This window comes from Cornus florida, unplaced genomic scaffold (assembly GCF_030987335.1).
Source record: "Cornus florida cultivar Cherokee Brave unplaced genomic scaffold, ASM3098733v1 CherokeeBrave_3.0.0_Hap2_Chr01, whole genome shotgun sequence".
Lineage (NCBI taxonomy): Eukaryota > Viridiplantae > Streptophyta > Magnoliopsida > Cornales > Cornaceae > Cornus > Cornus florida.
This window is the reverse complement of record NW_026775571.1, coordinates 45,036,095-45,056,218: the sequence shown is the minus strand read 5'-3', so window position 1 is coordinate 45,056,218 and position 20,124 is coordinate 45,036,095. Positions and strand designations below refer to the sequence as shown.

Here is a 20,124-nt window from a genome sequence, read left to right as displayed (position 1 = left end):
TAGCCCCACAAACAAGTTCTACTCTACTACAGTCCAATCAGAGACCTGATACGCAGATGCATCCTAAATAACCCCAACAATATCTAAATAGCCTATATATGTATATATATACACACTATAGGACGCTCACTAGCCCATAAATCTGTCTCAGCCTGAGTAGAGATAGCATACAAATCGTACATAACATGGGCATGTGTACCAAGACCTACGAGGGAACAACAACTATGTCCAGTTATTCATCCTAGGCAATATACACACCCTAATCATGATCCTAAGACTCAAGCTCATATCACGGCACCATAATCATATATATAAAATCCATCTAAGACAAGGTATGTTATTCAACTGTTTATTGACCTGATATATATCTAAGTAGGACTTAACTTTTATAGTTAATCCAATTCTTATTTCAAAATGGGTAGGACTTAGTATTTTGAACTAATCCGTCCTTAGTATATCACCGTCCCATACCGGTACATACAATTCACAAATCAAATCATTGATGCAGTAAATGATAAATTTAATCATCAATTTAAGTAGGACTTCACTTTTATAGTTAATCTATTTCTTATTTCAGAATAGGTAGGATTTAGTATTTTGAACTAATCCGTCCCTAGTATGCCATCATCCCATACCGGTGCACACAATTCACAAACCAAATAATTGACGCAGTAAATGATAAATTTAATCATCAATCATACTCCAAAATAAGCATAAATAAAGTCTAATATGTATATAACCATATTATGCATCCAATACAAAATTTAAAAATCATGTTCCAGTCATTTAAATTGCTAAAATAAGACTAGGCATTTAAATCCTCCAAACAGTTCAATAATTGATGCAATTTACAATTAATTAAAACATTAATTAATCCAATCTAAGCATAATCATTTTCAGATAATCAACTACACTTATAACACTGCTGAGACATGATTAACCACTATTAAATCATGTATAGAAGAATTGCTAAATTTCAGTAAACAATTAAATTAACTAATTGATATTCAATATATAGGCTTTCTCTTTGACTTCATATTGTTCCATTCCTTAACATATTAATGTAATAATGCTTCCAAGTAGTTTTATATATCCAGAACAGTTATTTAAATCATTTAGAACAACTTAAACAACTTAGGTATACTCCGGATGGCCAAATAGAACTTAAAAACACACTTTCTGAAAGTTCCAGCGCAAGAGCAGGCTCTCAACCTTCGAGAGCCAGCTCTGTCTTCATGGGAGCCAGCTCCCCACAAGTGGTTGCCAGCTTTGTAGTGTTGGGAGCCGGCTCCATCCATGTGGGAGCCGGCTCTGTCCATGTGGGAGCTGGCTCCCTCCTTTAGAGAGCCAGCTCTCTCTCCCTAAGAGCCGTAACTTTAACTCTGTTCATCTTCTTTACCTCCGGCGATGTTCAGAGCCTCTGTAAATCTTTTATTAGGGTTCCTAGATGCCCAACTATGTCCCAACACATCCAGAACAAAATTATATAAACCCAATAGGCATAGTTCACAAGAATTAGAACATAATATGCAACAAGTTATACAAGAAAATCAGTTTCCATTAATTAACACATAATACAATTTAAGGTCTGAATTTACAAGCATACGAGAACAATTTTAAAATCCGATTAACCCTGGAGACTATCTAGCATGCACAGAACACAGGCCTAGGGGAGAGAGTAAGAATAAAACTTGCCTTTGAGATTTCAGATTAAAATCTCAACGTCGTCTTCCTAGGTTTTTCGGCGACTCTAGTTGCCGTCGAAGCCCTTTGCTGTATTGTTCTAGCCTACACACAGCCTCCCCTTCTTCCTCCTTGGTCTGGTCTTAGACTTTTGCCAAAACCCTTGCCCTGTTCTCTCTCTGTTTATCTTTCTCTCCTTACCTCTCTTACAGAAACGTGAATAGGCTTTTCTAAACCCTACCGCAAACCTATAACATATAAATATATAAGCTTAGAAAACCTAATTCTAATATATGTCGGCACCCTAACCCAACGTGATAACACATATAAATATATAAACCTATTTAATTATATAATAAAACTATTAATTTTAATTAATAATTAACATAATTCTTAAATATATATATACTCATATATATATGTACCACCATCCATGGGAAATTTTTTCGTACCCGTTACAAAAAGTGAGGTTGTGCCAAAAAGTGACAAACGGGGAAAAAGACACAAAGTGAATAGTGTTCAAAAAATGAAAATGTGGAAATGATGCGATCCTTTAAGGAAGTTGTCAATCCAAAGGAAAGAGTCTCGGAAACTATCCCCGAGTACTCAAGACGACACTAAGTGACGAGAAACCAAACTCAGAAAAGAAAATATTAACGGAAAGAAAAAAAATATATATCCGTAAAATTTGAGAAAAAGGAAAGGAAGGAAAATGACCGGGTGGTCATTACACCTTACAGTTTCTCTCACTCGGCACAGCCATTAGATGCTTGACATGCTGTAACACATTGCTGACATGATGACTCCAGATCCTACACCTTGATTCCACCATTTTCTCTCTCTATTATTCATTATCTGTTGTGATACACTGTTGTTACTGAGATATTTTTGCACTATCTTGATATTGGCACTAGTTTTGGATACATTGGATATTATTTTTGCACTGAACTTGCTATAAATTGATTTTTGGATATATGGTTTTGGATTTACTTGCTATATATGGATTTTTTGGATTTTAATATCAGTTTTGGATATTCTGAGCTTTACATTGCTAGATGCCATGATTTTTGCCTAGTTCTCAGTTTCATCTCTCATTTATATTATTGATGCATATGCTTTGACAATTGCTAGTGTGACCATTTTCAAATAGGTTTTCGGAATCTAAGTTTGGGGGTGCGCCTTCCAAAGCTAAGTTTCCGTTGTCGGGTCCCTTTTGCTACACCCATTTGGTATACTCTTTCCTTTATTTGTTGTTTCTTTGCACATTGAGGACAATGCCCAGATTAAGTTTGGGGGTGTGTTAGCATATTTTACATGTCACACTTAGTTTTTATGCATGTAGTATAATTTGATAGTCTTGAGCCATAATTTTGATCTTTTGAGGACCGTGATACTTAGAATTTAAAAATTACTTAACTTAAGAGTCCAATACTCCTTGTATGCTTTGTGAATACCATTTAGGAGTAAATTTTTGGAAAGATTGATATCTTGTTTGCATTTGTGGTTCACATCATCCTGATTTTGTGATTGCTATGAGATTCACTCTAAGATTCTACACTAGCACAGGCACATACTAGCATTCATTTGTGGGGTACATGCTTTGTTGATTATTGACTTGGTTATATCCCAATTGAGCTAATAGTGCATTGAAAGCTTTCATTTTTGACAAAGGTGGATAACAAACCTTTTTCACTAAATAGCCGGGATTCTAGTCTTATTAAGTACTGAATTTCTTATGCCGAAAGGTGGAGGGCCCAAACTCTAAATTAAAAAAAAAAGAAAAAAAAAAAAAGTGAGGACTTCTCCCAAAAGGTGAAAAGTGGGAAATAATTAGATGGAGGTTGTTTTGATTTGTAGCCTAGTTGATTTGAGCTTGTAAGTCCTTAATGGTGTTTAAACACCTAATGCCCTAAAACCGTCCGGTTTGGGAGTCTTTGACCTAACGCTCGACCTCATGGATCGCTAGAAAGCTTAATAGATCAACACATTGCACCATGCTTCCATCTTTGATCTTCTAGGTTAGTAAAAAAAATAAAAAATCGAGTGAAAAGAATAAACACATTAAGTTGAATAAAGCTTTAATAAAAGGTCCATTCTTTGTCTTGATAATCAGTACTAGATTTGTGTGCTAGTTTGAGGCCGGATGTGATCATTTCTTTAGTTGGCTTAGATAGTAACATATTTGATGTCGGTTCACTTAAAAAGAATTCTAGAGTTATTTTGATTTACATGATCATTGTCTTGATGTATGGAGGACCACACTTGCTTGCTTGATGTTGAGATTTTGGGAAATTGCTTGGAAAGGATTGAAAAATTGCATACTTGACGTAGTTCTTTCCCAATGCTTGTTTTGTATATTCGTGCCTCTTTAGTGAGAAAGAGCTCAATGTTTATGGGTATCATTTCTTGTGACGACCCTGATTTTTAGGCCAGCGTGTCCTGTGATGAACAGAAGATTGACCCGCTAACGGATCCGATATGCGAAAGCAAAAATAGAAAACAAGACTCTAGGAAATCAAAATGACATTCCATGAGGTCGTGGAACTCAATGAGAACTGACGCGGAAGCAAAAGACCAAAAATATGACAAATAAGCCCCCAGAGGCAAAATAGTTATTTCAAAAAACTATAGATTCGGGTGTCACCGAGCAAACCGCTGGAAGGATAACGAAAAACTAATCAAGATGGACTCAAGAATCGCAGGATTCGGAGTCCGAACGAAGGAGAAACGGCATGACGAAGAAAAATGAGCACTTAAAGCAAAAAGGGTAAAATGGTAATTATCCAGGAAGAACCAGATGCAACCGAGCACACCGTTGGAAAGACAGCAAAAAATTAGTCAAGTTCAAAAAAAAATTCACTTGAATCGGAGTCCGGACAAAGAAGAAAAGCCCAAAAGAAGAATTGACGTCGCGGCGGCCCGACGAGGGGCCATGGCGCACATGGCGCCCATGCGCGAGCCCACCGGCGTGCATGCCGGCACCCAAAGACATGGCTGGTGGCAGCCCTTGGCTGCTGCTACATTTTTTTTGATCTACCCAGAACTGAGGCTTGAAACAGAGGTCAAGACGAGTTTTTCTGGAAAAACACGAAGAAGAAACCCCCCCTAAAATCGAGTTTTCTACCCGACACCGCGGACGGAATTGAAAAAAACTCACTGTGAAATCCCCAAAATACCCCTAAATCAGAATTGAACAAGAGGGTCATAAAGCTGCTAAATGAAAACTGGAAGCTGAAACTTCACGAGGGATTTTCGGTACCAAGACGACATTTTCTGGAAAAACATGAAAAAGAAACCCCCCCTAAAATTACGTTTTCTAGGCGACCATGTCGAAAGAAGAAAATAAAACTAAGGTGAAAGGTCCATAATGCCCCTAGATCAGAATATGCAAAAAAAATACGAAATGAATTCACAAGAGGCTCAAAACACAAACGATGAGGTTTTGCCCAGAAACGACTATGCACGCAAACGTAACATACCTATTTAAACGCGCTACAATGGTCCATGGCTTAAAAATATAACCGATGCAAAATCTGACCCCCCAACGGGCAAAAAGGCAAAAATGGACTTGGAATGGAAAACATGGAATCCAAAAATGCAAAACGGGATCAAATGACCGTTTGGCCCTTGGCCACACTTCATACAAGATTAATAAGACCCTATGAAAGAATGAAAATGGAATTCCCACACCCGATGCAACCATGGTGAAACAATGACTTGCGATTTTTCAAGGTTTTCATAATATTTCATGAAGTTAAAAAGTTGTATAAAATACAATACACATGTCATTGGCCTCCGGCCTCATCTCATACATATCAAATACATTGAAAGGAGTGTACTTAAGTACACATTACATATATCGAATCAAATATACATATTTTGACATATAAGTCTACAAAATGACATTTCATGCTAACATTTGCGTGAAATGGAAACTTGAAAGTTACACGACATCCAAGGAATGCTAGGCTTCACGAACTAAGTCTTCGTACCTGAAATATGCCCCAGTATCGTAGGGGTGAGTAACATAAAGCTACTCGTAGGAGATGAGCATGCATCGACCTAACATTTTACAAATTTATCACCTTATGGTGAAACATGTTAAAGGGGCTCATGCCACCTAACGTCTATGTCCAAGTGAGACTCGGGGAGCATCCTAAGCTACCTTAGAGTCTAAGCAACAAGAATCATGATATACATACATGTATGAAATGAATCATGGTTGGGATAATCCAAAGAACATGACAAGAAGAATGCTTGAGCATAGATTAACATGAACTGCATTTTCAATACAATTGAACTAGGTCTAGAGTAATCCATACAACATGACAAAAGCATATTTGAATACAAGTTAACAAGAATCACATTATCCATGCAATTCAACAACAAAAGAGCATGTTATCCAATGCACCAAGGTTTAAGTTCTCAAAGCCATCACATTAGAATCTAAAGTACAAAATAACAGTAGTGGTTCATGCCACCTAACGTCTATGTTATAAATGAATCAATAGGATCAATCCTAAGCTTTATTAGAATGTCAATACACGATTTTCAATATCGATGCAATTTAACCAACATTGGAACTTCCAATACAACGCATAAAGCACAATTTCTCAAAGTTAACATCCTGTAACTTAAAATGGAACGACAAATAAGAAACAACAAGTTACAACATCATCTAGTTATCAACTTGAAAATGAAATGTGAAATCAAACAAAGTAGATACTCGAACATCACACCGGATCAGACCGACAACATAGTAACTTTAGGGTTACTAGCCCATGGGTAACCTCCCTATGTGCGCACTAGACTATATATAGAGGGACTATCCCCCGTACTAGAACTACGTCCTAGCCATAGCCAAACAACGACATCCCCAAGTTTCCAAAATCAACAAGTTGTGCAACAACGCATATATCAACAGGAATATGCAAGATAATCAACTATCTACCAAGCACAACCAAATTTGGAAACCTATACAATACATGCTCTAAGTCCACAACTAATATGATGTGATGAATGTCGAATCTTCAGTGTGCGATTCGTTACGCGCTATGCATGAATGATGCTAAATATGAATGTGCAAATCATTACACAATGCAACAATATATTCAATAAGGAAAATATATTCTCATGAGTATAAACATAGCAACTATGGTATCCAATGTTCAAAACATAACCAAATGAATATACAACAAGTCCATGTCCATGATTTTGATATAGAAACGACTTTCAAACACAATTAAATCCATGGCTCAATTCGATAGAATTTAACTAAATAAAAATAATTAAATTCCCTAGATTCTAATTCAATTCCAAATAACCTCAAATTAATACATATTAAAGAACATGGCATGGTCATCACCTATATCCATTCTAAAACTCAATTAGGTTATTGGAACAACAAAGTAGAACTTTAATTAAATCATGCTAATTTAAATCCCAAGGTTCTAAAACAACTTCAGATAGTCCCAAATTAATATATACTAGTAAACAAGTCATGGCCAATACAAATATCAAGTTAAAACCTTAATTAAGCTAATGGGACAGCAAAATAGATTTTAATTAATTCTTTTAATTAAAATCTCTAGATTTTCAAACTTAACCAAATGCTCTCAATTTAACATATCTTAGAGAACATGCCAATGACTAATGTAATATCACATTACAAGCTTATTTCATGCAAGTTACACCTATGTAAATTAAACTTTCACTAAAGTTAAATATAAAATAAAGGTTGTAATTCTCATGCAATTAATCCCAATTTAATATATGTGAACAACCACACCAAAGCTTAATTTTCTAGCATGCCACAATTCAATTCCAAGTTGTATATCACCATGAGGATTAAATCTTAAACATGGAATTTAATTAAATGAAAGGTTTCAAAACCTCACCGAATATTCTAAATCAAATATATGTGAAGCTATATGGCATGTAAATCAAGAATATCAAGTCGGAATTCAAAAGGAGTGAATAGTGCACTCGGGGCAAATTAATTAATTAAATTAATTAATAATTACTAATTTTCAAAACACCTCCAATTACTTTCAAATTCAACTATGTTGAAGAGCATGCCAAGGCCTTATATAATATGCTAACACATATTAATTTCAAGCTAGTTAAGGCCATGTGAATTAATCTTTCACCTAAGATAAATATTAAATAAAATCTTTAATACTTATTCAAATGTTCCAATTTTAATACACGACAATGAGCATATCAAAGGGTAATATAAAATCATGCTACATGTTTAAACCAAGTCATGAGCAACCGGGAAAATTAGATCCCGTACAAGAAATATAAATAATAAAATCTCTAGATTTTTATATTTAATCATGCAAACAAGTAGTATAAGCATCACAAGTATGCTATATAACAAAAATTTAAACCTAAAACATCTCCTACCTCAATTTGAGATGAAAAACCCAAAGGCCCACCAAAATAAAAGTGCTCCGAATTCGACGATACCGAGAGGTTTTGTCGGGGACAACACCATGAACAAGAATCCACAAGAAGCCCCATGAAAATCATAACTTGACCTCAAAACCAAACTCAAGAAATGGTCAAAACTGAATTCTAATAAGGGGGAAAGGTAGAGCACGGCGAGGGGAACAACAAACGTTAAGGCCGAAAACTTTCCATCAAAGAAAAGTGAACCAAAAGAGGAGAGAGAAGATGGCAGCACCCCTTGGGCTGCCATGGGAGCTCCAGGTCGTGCATGAAGAGGGGAGAAGATGAAAAATGAAATATCTCACCCCCCTTTTATAGAAATCTCAAAAAGTGCCCCGAACGGGCCCCGCCGGGTCTGGAAAAGTAAAACTTGAGCAGACGCACTTAAATGGCAAAACTTTGTGCATGAAAAAGATTCAAAATGATAAAATATGAACAACGGAAGAAACGGCGTTGAAAACTGAGTCCCGAGCAGAAAGTTATGCCCAAAACAAGTTTGGCGCAAACTGGGGCCAGAAACCCTGAAACTGGAAAACATCAATCAGGAGGAAATTCCAAGAGTACACAACTCGACGAAATGTGAAAATGAATCATGTACGAGGATTCAGGCTCAAAACAAGACATTTTGCAATAACTTTCATTAATTGCACAATGGGCCCTCCAAAAAGTGAAAACTACACTTATGGCTCAGAATGAAAATATCTTCCTAAAATATTTTCTTAAAAACCCCTGAAATAAAATATCTTCAAAAGATATTTACGAAAAACACCCCAAGAAAAGAAAATAATTTCAAAGAACTTTGTATCCATGCCCCTATGGACACCGGGAGCAACTAGAGTACTTTCTTGCAAAAGTAAAGATACGTATTTCGAGGAAACCACTCAAGATGAAGGCATGTGAAGTCAAAAACCAACTCCGAGCATGAGAAGTGAGGTTGTGCCAACAATGTGACAAATGAGAAAAAGACAGAATAGGGAAAAAGACGAAATAGCGCATAGTGTCCAAAAACGAAAAATGCGAAAATGACTCAGTCCTCAAAGGAAGTTGTCAATTCACATGAAAGAGTCTCAGAAACCAATTCTGAGTGCTCGAGATGACACTAAGCGATACGAAACAGAGCTCAGAAAAGAAAATTAAACGAAAAAAATTCATTCCTAAAATTTCAGGAAAAAGGAAAGGAAGGCAAATGACCGGGTCGTTACATTTCTAGAAACTCTTATGAGACTTCACTCGTCCACTAGGGGTAACCTAGGGGTTTAAAAGGCTTATTGCATAAGCTAAATGCAATCGTGTTCCCTACGAAAGTGGCGCTATCATTTCATTGCTTTCTAGTTTATAGTTGTATAGTTGTTTATTTGTTTCTTTTCTTTGTAGTTCATTAATAAGGACTAGCAATATCTAAGTTTAGGGTGTAATGAGTGCTCAAATGTGATGCATTTTAGCACCTAAGCTAGGGTATTTTAGTCAATTCATCTATCTTACTTTCATGTTATAATACTTATTTGTGTTTTTGCCTATTTCAGGTCAATAAAGTTCAAACAGGCTAAGAAGAGCCATTTAGCTCAATTTTAGAGCTAAGGAGCAAATCTGGAAATAAGTCAAGAAAATTGCATTAGTAGATCTTCGATCGATCGAAGGAAGTCCCGATCGGTCGAAGAAGGCTACAATCGATTCAAATTAAGGCGGTGCCAACTTAGTAATCCAGATAAGGCCAAGAAAATATTTTCATGACACGTAAGCTTTGATTGATCAAAGTAAGAGTTTGATCGATCGAAAATCCTTCGATCGATCGAAATGGCTACTGGCAGTGAGCCGTCTAATTCCCAAGCGCGCCCAGATTCTACTACTTTTTGTAGCTGCGAATTTCCACCAATCAGAGGTAGTATTTCTGACTTGTTGCCTACTCAAAGATGCTTGTAATAGATTAATTGAACCAATTTTTGTAGAGGTTACACATAGAGATATTTTTACCAAATATAGAAACAGTTTCTCTCTCTAGAACTAGGGTTTTGGGAAGAAAGTAAGGATGAAGATGATGATACTAACCTCCAAGTTAACCCTTGAGGGTTCCATGGCCACTACAATGAATGACTAAATATTTCTTTTAGGGCTAAAGATAGCCCCTAGGCTTGCTTCCTAAACCTAGCTTTTGTATATTTTTGGGAATTTTAGTTGTAATTGATGTTTTGACCATGAATAAATGTAGATCTTGTGATTTTTACATGATTTGTATGGATTAATGCTTTCAATTGATCATCTAATTCTATCTATATGTCTATGTATGCTAGAATGAATGTTCATGTGCTTTTCTCTACATTTAATGAAATTGATGCATATCTATGTGTGTTAATGTTATAAATTTAGTGATGGTTAAGGCATGGTGCTTAATTGATTACTCTTGTGGTTTATTTGATGGTTCATACTTATTTCTTGATGGATTATGCCACCTTCTTAGTTTAATTAGTTTAATTTTCATGTCATTAGCATAGTTGTAGTGTAATTACTTTCATTTCATAGATAAGTGGACAATCCATTCTTGTTGTTTGATGTTCCATACTTATGAGTGCAAGAAGTACATTTCTCTAAATTTTTGTGTATGCACTAATTGTGGTTTAGTTGAATGGTTAATGGTCTCATTTGATAGTTTGTGCTAATCACTAGATTGATTAGACAATCTATGCTTATTTGCCATCCATATTTAGTTTTCAATTGGTCACACACACACACACACACACACACACACACACACACACATTTTATAACTTGAATTTCCCTATTAATTTACAATTGCTAGTGTTTGGTGAAGTGAAGCTTAGTAGTGAACTCTAAGCCCCAAGACCTTTATTTTATATTACTTTCTCTGAAATCTAGATTGTCACTTAATTGCATTGTTTTAATTGAACCATTAGTTTAATTAATCAAATCGAACCCCTTTTTTGATCATTCGACCTATTAATCCAACATTGATTTCAAGAATACTCTACCTTTCCCTTGGGATGATCCCTACTCGCTCTTGCTACGTTAGTAGTTACGAGTGGCAGTGACATTCTATAAATTTAAACTTGGCCACATTTCATCACACTTTAAGCTTTGGTTGTCATTGACGACAAAAGGCACACCAATTATTATAGGAACCTTAAATTACTCCACTGAATATTGCTCTAAGAATATTATGGGAGTGATTTTACTTTATGATAAAATATGATTGGAGTAATTTATGGGATTGATTTTATGAATCATCAATTAATGTATTTTTCATATTTATCGCTTTGGTCCTTCACCTATAAATAGAGGTGCTCATTGTAAACAATCTTAAGAGAGAATATAATAAGGGTGATGTAGCCCTTTGGGCTTTATGTGTCTTTCCTTGCATTCTTCATTTTTAATTTCTCTCTTCAATTTTTATTTCTTTCAACATTATGCATGCTATATATATATATATCAAATCATTCACATACAATATCAAACTTAACATGCTTTAACTTGAATAAACCAAATCATCATATTCATAAAATGATTCATGTAGAGCAACAACCATATAAAGGAAATGAACATGTAAGGAACAACAACTAGCACATAATCATGCTTTTAAACAAATACACATGTAGATACTCACAAAGATTAAATACATTGTAATTTAGACTTCCCTACCTCAAATGGAGCAACCAAAGCTTAGATAGCAACTCAAAATTCCAACAAATGCATGCAAGACCGGTGTCAAAACGTAACCCTTGCCAAGCTCTTCAACTCTTTTAACTATAGTTTGGGCTAATTCTAACTCAAAAATTGAGAGATCTTAGAGAGAAGTTGGAGAAATATAGAGAAAGATAAATGAAGAATGGAGAGAAAAGATGTGGGTGGCTGAGAGAGAGAGAGAGATGAGTGATGAGACCCTTGTAGTCCAAAATGGACTTTAGGGTCTTCCAAGACTAGTCAACCCATGGGTCACATTCTTTGACCCTCACAATTACCACATGCCCCTTGAATTAACTTTAATCACTAATATGCCAAATAATATCTCCTCCCACTAACCACCCATACATACATATATATATATACACAGACACACACACACATACACATCAATGCTCAAATAAATAAATAAATAAATGTAATAAAATCATCGGGATTCGCATAACGCGTAAAACGTTATACGAAAAATAAATAAAATAAAATATTAAAAAATTTGAAAAAAATCCGGGACACTACACTCAGTGAAGCTTTAACTGTGATAAGCAAACACGATTTCCTGAACCGGCCTCACAACCATCTTCGATATTAATGATAACCCCAAACCACGATCATCGAGTCATCACCGCCAGACCAGCATCACAGCGTTGTCACTGCCATGTCGAGATCAATTTTGACATTAACCCCAAACCTCACCGCCAACATCATTGTAAACCTAGCTATCTTCAATGGTTCTTTGGGTTTTTAGGGTTGATTCTTTGTATATTTACATATATGTATATATTTTACATACTGAAGGGTGGTGGTGTAATGGTTCACAGTCACGGTCACGGTTGTGATATCGGTCTCAGTCGTGGTCGCGGTGTAATGAACTCCGACAAAATCAGTGTAAATTGGCGGATACAGATTGCGTATCAGACTTGAAAAATGATCGCGTATCGGCTGATTTATCGCATATCGGACGATACAGTATATTGTTGGTGGCGATGGAAAGGAAAATAGTGGGAAAAAGGAAAAAAATGAAAATATTTTATTGGGTAAATGTTAATGGGCAAAAGGGTCATTTTCTATTATAAATATTTTATCCATTTTTAATAATATAATAATAAGGGTATACGAGTAAATTCATAACAAAACCTGACATGGAGGTGTCTTAGCCAAAAAAATAAAAAAAAATGACAAATATCAAATTTATTTACAATTAGATGAAACCTCTGGAGAGGTTATAATAGTTTGCTCAACATTTTCAATCAAAATCCTATATGGGACAAACCTACAACACCATGCCCACAGAGTGAACATGTTAATAATATAAGATATCCAAATACCTAACACCCAAACCATCTCATTTGGACACACAGAGAACACTTATACCTAAAACTTCCAGGCTTTTCTCTCCCTACATTTTCTCCTCTGCGCACACCCAACTCCACTTCTTCCTTCTGTTTGCTCCCTCCTCCCTTCCATGGGAGTGGGGAGGTGATGGCTTGCTTCCTACGGCTGCAATAAACTCAGCGTGTTTTAATAAATGCGTTTCGTGGGGATTTTTTTTACGCCATTTTTGTTTTTGTTCTGCTTAGATTTGCTCATGTTTGGTTCGTTTTCGGCTCACATGAGTGGATCTGTTGTTTTTCTTCGGCTAGATCTCTGACTAGGTCAGTTTTTATTTGTTCCCGCCTAGATCTAATCTTTTTCTTCTTGATTTGATCTTGTGCGGGGTTTTTGGTGGTATTCCCCCTGTCAAAGCACCATATGGTTGTAACTTTGGAGCTGTTACCTTGATGATTGCAGACATTTGGGTCACTCATGTTGTGGCGTTTCTCCTTTGATGGTTTCCGTTGTAAAGCTTTGACTTTCGTTTCTCCACAAATCTGAAGTCTGTTCTTTATTTTTTTTTATTTTGCTTCAAGATTTTTATGTCTTTTATGACTCGACTTTTTTGCATTTGTACCGCCGTTATGGCTCGGCCTTTGTGCCTTTGAAATCTGATAATAATAATAATAATAATATTATGACACTAATAAAAAGCACACATATTAGTCGGATTTTATCCGGACGGGTGGATTGGACCCTAACCCACAGGGGACAACCCAACCCTAATCCACCTGTCCTCACTTCCTTTCAAAAACCCTAATCCTATTTGTTTCACTCGCCCTCATTTCTCTGCGGAGAGAGAGAGGGAGCTGATTATCATGGCAGCCCCAATTGAGTCTGTGCAGTGCTTCGGGCGCAAGAAGACTGCCGTGGCCGTGACCTACTGCAAGCGCGGGCGTGGTCTGATCAAGATCAATGGCCGCCCCATCGAACTGGTGGAGCCGGAGATCCTCCGCTACAAGGCGTACGAGCCCATCCTCCTCCTGGGTCGCCACCGCTTCGCCGGCGTCGACATGAGGATCAGAGTCAAAGGCGGTGGTCACACCTCCCAGATCTACGCCATCCGTCAGTCCATTGCCAAAGCCCTCGTCGCCTACTACCAGAAGTACGTCGACGAGCAGACCAAGAAGGAGATCAAGGACATCCTCGTCCGCTACGACCGCACCCTCCTGGTGGCGGACCCCAGACGCTGCGAGCCCAAGAAGTTCGGTGGACGTGGTGCTCGTGCCAGGTTCCAGAAGTCGTACCGTTAAGGGGCTCATGAGGTTCGGAGAGAGAATCACTTCAAATTCAAATGTTTTGGTTTTAAGCTTCTCATTTAAGCTTCTCTATATATCACTGTTTGATTGAGTAATTGACTGTTCAGGAATTTAAATTTTGCAGAAAATTTTGATTTAATTGTTTTTGGTTGCACAATTTTATTATTGGATGTTTGTGATAGAGGATTGAGTATGGAGTTTCAGATTAGTCTGAGTGTTATAGGAGTCTTTTTTAGGTTCAATGTGTAGCTTGAAACATAGGACATCATGCTTTTTATCTCTCCCTTGACCCAACTTAAAGAGTTCTGTAATCTGTGGTTTTAATGGGTTTGGTTCGATTTATAGTTTGCAAGCTATTTAATTGTCTTGGCTGTGGAGTCTTATTTTGCTAGGTTAAGAATCCGATATGGAATTAATCTTCATTGATTCAAATTTGTAGTTGTCAATATGAAACTACACGAATAGGAATGGCCCATGTGTGATGTGTGTCCAATAGGTTATTGATCTTTACATGTGATGTTGGGAGAAGATGAAAAGTTTCAAATTTGATAAAAGAATGATTTCCTACCTCTTACATAGAGAGAGATGGAAACCTAATGTTCTTCACCACGCACTATATAATTTTTATATTTATTATTATTATATCAAATTATAATATTATGTTTATATAACATATAATAAATGCACAGGATGTGTTTCTGTACCAATACCAAATGTTTGGGCAACTTTTAGGCTAAGTTACCACATCATGATACTTGGAGTTTAGGGAAATGTGGCATTTCATTGTTGCAAGTACTCCTTCCTGGCCATTTCTCAGAATGCTAGTTATCTTTTGATGTGCGCATTATATAAATAGCTTTGTAGTTTTGCATTGGGATCATGTCATTTTTAGCCTTGCTTCATACTTTGTTTGCCTAGAATCTTTTTGATATTTTACTAATTTTTTAATCTGTGGATTTTAGGAGCAGCAATCCAGTGCATTAAAAAGTATCATGTTTGGGTATTACTCCTTGTGCAAAGCTTGTGAATTAAAGAGAGAGGAAAACATTTGTGCATAAATTTCAACCTTTAGTTTCTTGATTCTGTTCTGACTAAAGTCGAGGTCTGGTAAGCAGAAATCTAAAAGTTCTGCTAGGTTTTTGGAACATTCTCGCCTTACTTAAACCCAAAATTTCTCTTTATGAAGCTTGGTCTCACTCGTACTTGAGTTAGGTATTGGGTCTGTAAGTCCAACTGTGGCTCCAGAAATCCTTTGGATGGGAAGATGGAAGTGCCTCCACAGATTGTCTTGTTGGGGGAACATATGCTTTCTTAAGGCTTGTTTTGTCTCCAGTCCTGGTTGAACAACATGGGTAGTGTGTCCATTCCTCCTGTGAGTGCACGATTATCCTTCCCCACTATCTATGATAGCAATTTCCCTGCAACAGACCTGTATTAGGACATCTGATTTACTAAGTTCGGACTACTTGTACCACTTTGAATTGTTTGAACTTCTCTTCTTCTATTGTAATTTTTAATTACTGACTCATGTGTCGTAAGTGGTGACTAAATTGTACTGACAAAAACAATAATAATTAAAAAAATTAGAATTAATGAGATATCATTATAATTACTGTGGCTTAATGTAGTCCTTGGAAGGATTTGTAATGTGTTTGTCTAAACTTCAAGGGACCTCATGTTTGCCTACATGAGTGACCAGGCTGTAATGGTTGATGTTGATTGTCGATCACCATGTTGGATAATTGTGGTTGAGGCTTGTCACGATGCATGGATCAATTATTATTATTCTACTCTTTTATTGCCATTTTATTTATTTATTATTGTTTCTCATTTCATATCGGCATGGAGTCCATCCCTATTGAACTTCGTATTGTTCTGCTGGACCATATCATGGTAATGACAGTGAATACAGAGACTTTATTAGAGGAAAATATCAAGTTGCTTTGCTCAAATTTTACCAATTTGATCATCTTTCCAGAGGAAAGAATTAGGAGCTGCAATAATGAATGTCTGCACAAAACAGAAAGTTCATGGGTCTTTTAAGTTTTAACCATCCCATATAAGGACTTGTTAATCTAATGTCTAGAATTATGTTCAGAGCATTTTTTTTTTTTTTTTTTTTTGACCTTTTCGATTGCCAAGTGAATTATGATGGTTGTGGGTGTTGCTAGTTCCTCCGATACTTTTTTCGGGCTAACATGGTATCCATGTTAATTGTGAAGTTGAATTTGTATTTTGATTGATAAGGTTGACAAGCAGTTGATACATGTAAGTCCATGTTCAGTTCTGGCATGACAGTTCTTTCAAATCTGTATTTGGCTTTTGAAGTAAAATATCTCTAGCCTTTTAAGATTGCTTCATGCTTCATGCTTCATGCTTCATGCTTCATGGTATTATTTTCACATGCATGTTTAAATTTTCGGTGGAGATTTTATTCCTTTTTGAGTGAGTATTTCAATTCTTATGAATTATGATAATCTAGCAGAAATTGAGAAGCTTTTTATGGAAAGAAAATATAAGAAAAGAAAAGAAAAGAAAAGAAAAAAAGATGGGGATGGGAACATGTTAAACAGTGAAGTAATGAATGAAAGAAGTTGCTAATTGCTGGTAACTGGATGGGTGGTTGTTGACACTGCTCTTCTCATTAATATTAAAATAAAGGATAAATTATGCACCTTCATTATTAGCTTCAACCATGGAGACTAACAAAACAATGCCCTCAATTCATCTCCTTTGCTGGGATCCACCAACACCCCTTCACCAAATTGCTCCATTCGCTGTAGAACAAGAATAAGCCTTGAATTGACAATTTGAACCCCAACCCTAATTCTAGCGCAAGTCCCCTGTAAATTGATAGTATGCACGGCTTCTCATAAAGAAATTCCCAAAAATGTTATTAAAATTGCAAACCCATCTATGCGAAATATTAGGTGTGCCAAATTGCTCCTCTCGAGTTTCAAGAATGTCATTTGCCTTTCTTAAAATGATGTCAGTTCAAGCCAAAGTTGCTCAATGATGTTAATTGATGATGTCAGCATCCTGATCACCTGGAAAGTCCATATTGCTCTCTAAGATTTACTAATTGTTGTAATATTACCTTCCACCATAGATATTAACAAACAATGCCCTCAATTCATCTCCTTTGCAGGATCCACCAACACCCTTTCACCAAATTGCTCCATTCACATTACTATCACAATGAACAAGAATAAGTTCTGAATCGACAGTTTGAACGCAAGCCCTAAATCCTATAAATTGATAGTATGCACTGTTTCTCATAAAGAAATTACCAAAAATGTTATCAAAATTGCAAATCCATGTATACGAAATATTAGCTAGTTAGGTGTGCCAATGATTCCCTCAATCAGAGGTGAAGAGAGAGAAAGGATAATGGCGAGAGAGATTAGGGTTTGGTAGGCAATGTTTGTCCAAAGACCAGACCGAGCCCTCCTCACATCACATTTCACACAATCATCAATGGACTTCTCATCTTCGTCAAACATATCAATACCAGTCTCTTTGATCTTTTGGGTAATCTCCTTCGCTACCCCCATGCTCCCTGTATGTTTGCTTCGTCTTTTTTCTTATACTCTGTGCCGTCTTCACTGCAATCCTATTCCTTCCTTCGAGCCGATGTCATTGTTACTCTGTTTCTTTTCCTTTTGTACTATATTTCTTGGGGTCCATGGACTATGCAACATATACGTTTGACGTTTTAAGGTGTAAGAGGTGAAGAAGATAGCATCCTGATTGCATGACACATAGAGGGTGAATTTGGCAATGATGGTTAGGTTAAGGGACTTGTTACAATGGGTGGTGCCAAGGGCACGATCGTTATATAAGAATAGTTTTATTATTATATTAAAATAATTATTTCAAATGTGAAGGTTTTTTTAGTAAAATTCCTATGGTCTGTTAATTTGACTCCAATGGACATTCATTTTAGGGGAGGTAAATGGTTCTCTTAAAAATTAAGGGGAGCTATTTGAGCTTTTAGCTAACTAGAGGGGAGGTGAATTTAATTTACCCTTTTACATATGAATTAATAAATTCTAAACTAAATTGTGATTATTAATAAATTTATTTCCAAACGTTTCATTTTTCTACACAATCCAAAGAACACCAATGCTTGCCAAAAGGTTCTCATATGTATTTCCAAGTTTTCTTTTCGTGGACAACCCAGAGGACATTAACGCTTGCCAAAAGGTTCCATATAAATTTTTAATAAATTTATAGTATTTCTTATATGAATTATTACCTTCAAAGATAAATTATAGTTATTAATGAGAAAATCTAGATTTTGGGCTTGGGTTCAAACTTTCCATTCAGCCAAATACAAAAAAATAAAAAAAATAAAAATGAAAAAAGAAAAGAAAAAAAGAGGTACTTACGATTTTCTCATTTACATTTTTCATTTTTTTTTATATAAAAAATCTAAGAAATAGTATAAAATTGTTAATGAGAAAATCATAAGCACTACTTCTTTCCTTTTTTATTATTATTTTTTATTTGTATTTGGATGCTTTTTTTATTAGTGTATTCGGAGTTTTTTTTTTATTTTTTATTTATAAAAAAAGTGGAATGTTTTTTTTTTTTATTATTTTTTTTTTCAAAAAAATGAAAAATGTTAATGAGGAAATCATAAGGAGTAGGGTAGTATATTTTTTTTCCTTTTTTTGCTTCATGTATTTGGCTTCATTTTTTCTTTGTGCGTTTGGCTTTTTATTTTTATTTTTTTTAATATTGTGGAGTAGGCTCTAGAATTTTTGGGAAGGTATGATTTAATGAGCGTTATTAGACTTTTTAATTTTAAAAAATGAAAAATGGTAATGAGGTATGAATCATAATTTGATTTAATGAGAATTTATTACAATTTTATATTAAAAATGAAATAAAAAATGTCAATGAGGAAATCATAAGGTGATTTAATGAGACTTTATTAGACTTTTTATATAAAAATATATAAAAAAAATAAAGAAATAGAGAAAGGGACTTATACTTTTAGAATAATATAAATATAGATATAGATAATACCATACTAAAATTAAGGGTAAAGTGCAAAAAATCCCTTTCAACTATTAGCCATTTAGCAAAAAACCGCTATGATTTAATAATTTGGCAAATAACCCTCCTGAACTAACATGTTTGTTGCAATTAACCCCAGTCCGGTGATTAGTCGGTTGAATTTAACCGTGAAGAAGCACATGACGATCACGTTACAGCCTAAAATTTTTTAAATGACCATACAACCCTTTATGAAGTTAAAAGAACACAATGCCCCCTCACCCTTACTATAAAATGACTTATTTTTAGTCTTTAACTACTGACGTAACTGATCGATTGAAGTAGCTCTTGCTGCCAGTGTAACGACCCGATCATTTTCCTTCCTTTCCCTTTTTTCTGAAATTTTACAGATAAATTTTTTTCCGTTTAATTTTCCTTTATGAGTTCGGTTTTTTGTCACTTAGTGTCATCTCGAGTACTTGGAATTGGTTTCCGAGACTCTTTTGTATGGATTGACAACTTCCTTTGAGAATCGAGTCATTTCCACATTTTCACTTTTCGGACACTATTCACTTTTTGTCCTTTTTCCTATTTCGTCATTTTCCCTATTCTGTCTTATCTCTGTTTGTTAGTTTTGGCACAACCTCACTTTTTGTGCTCG

At 35.6% G+C, this 20,124-nt stretch overlaps 1 protein-coding gene across 1 annotated transcript; it reads left to right on the top strand.

Moving 5' to 3' along the window:
* The first annotated feature begins 13,950 nt into the window (after nucleotides 1-13,950).
* Nucleotides 13,951-14,598, top strand: LOC132295654 (small ribosomal subunit protein uS9). Its single transcript, XM_059793960.1, has one exon. It carries the CDS (start codon nucleotides 14,019-14,021, stop codon nucleotides 14,451-14,453), a length of 435 nt encoding a protein of 144 aa, XP_059649943.1. The 5' UTR covers nucleotides 13,951-14,018; the 3' UTR covers nucleotides 14,454-14,598.
* The last annotated feature ends 5,526 nt before the right edge of the window (nucleotides 14,599-20,124 follow it).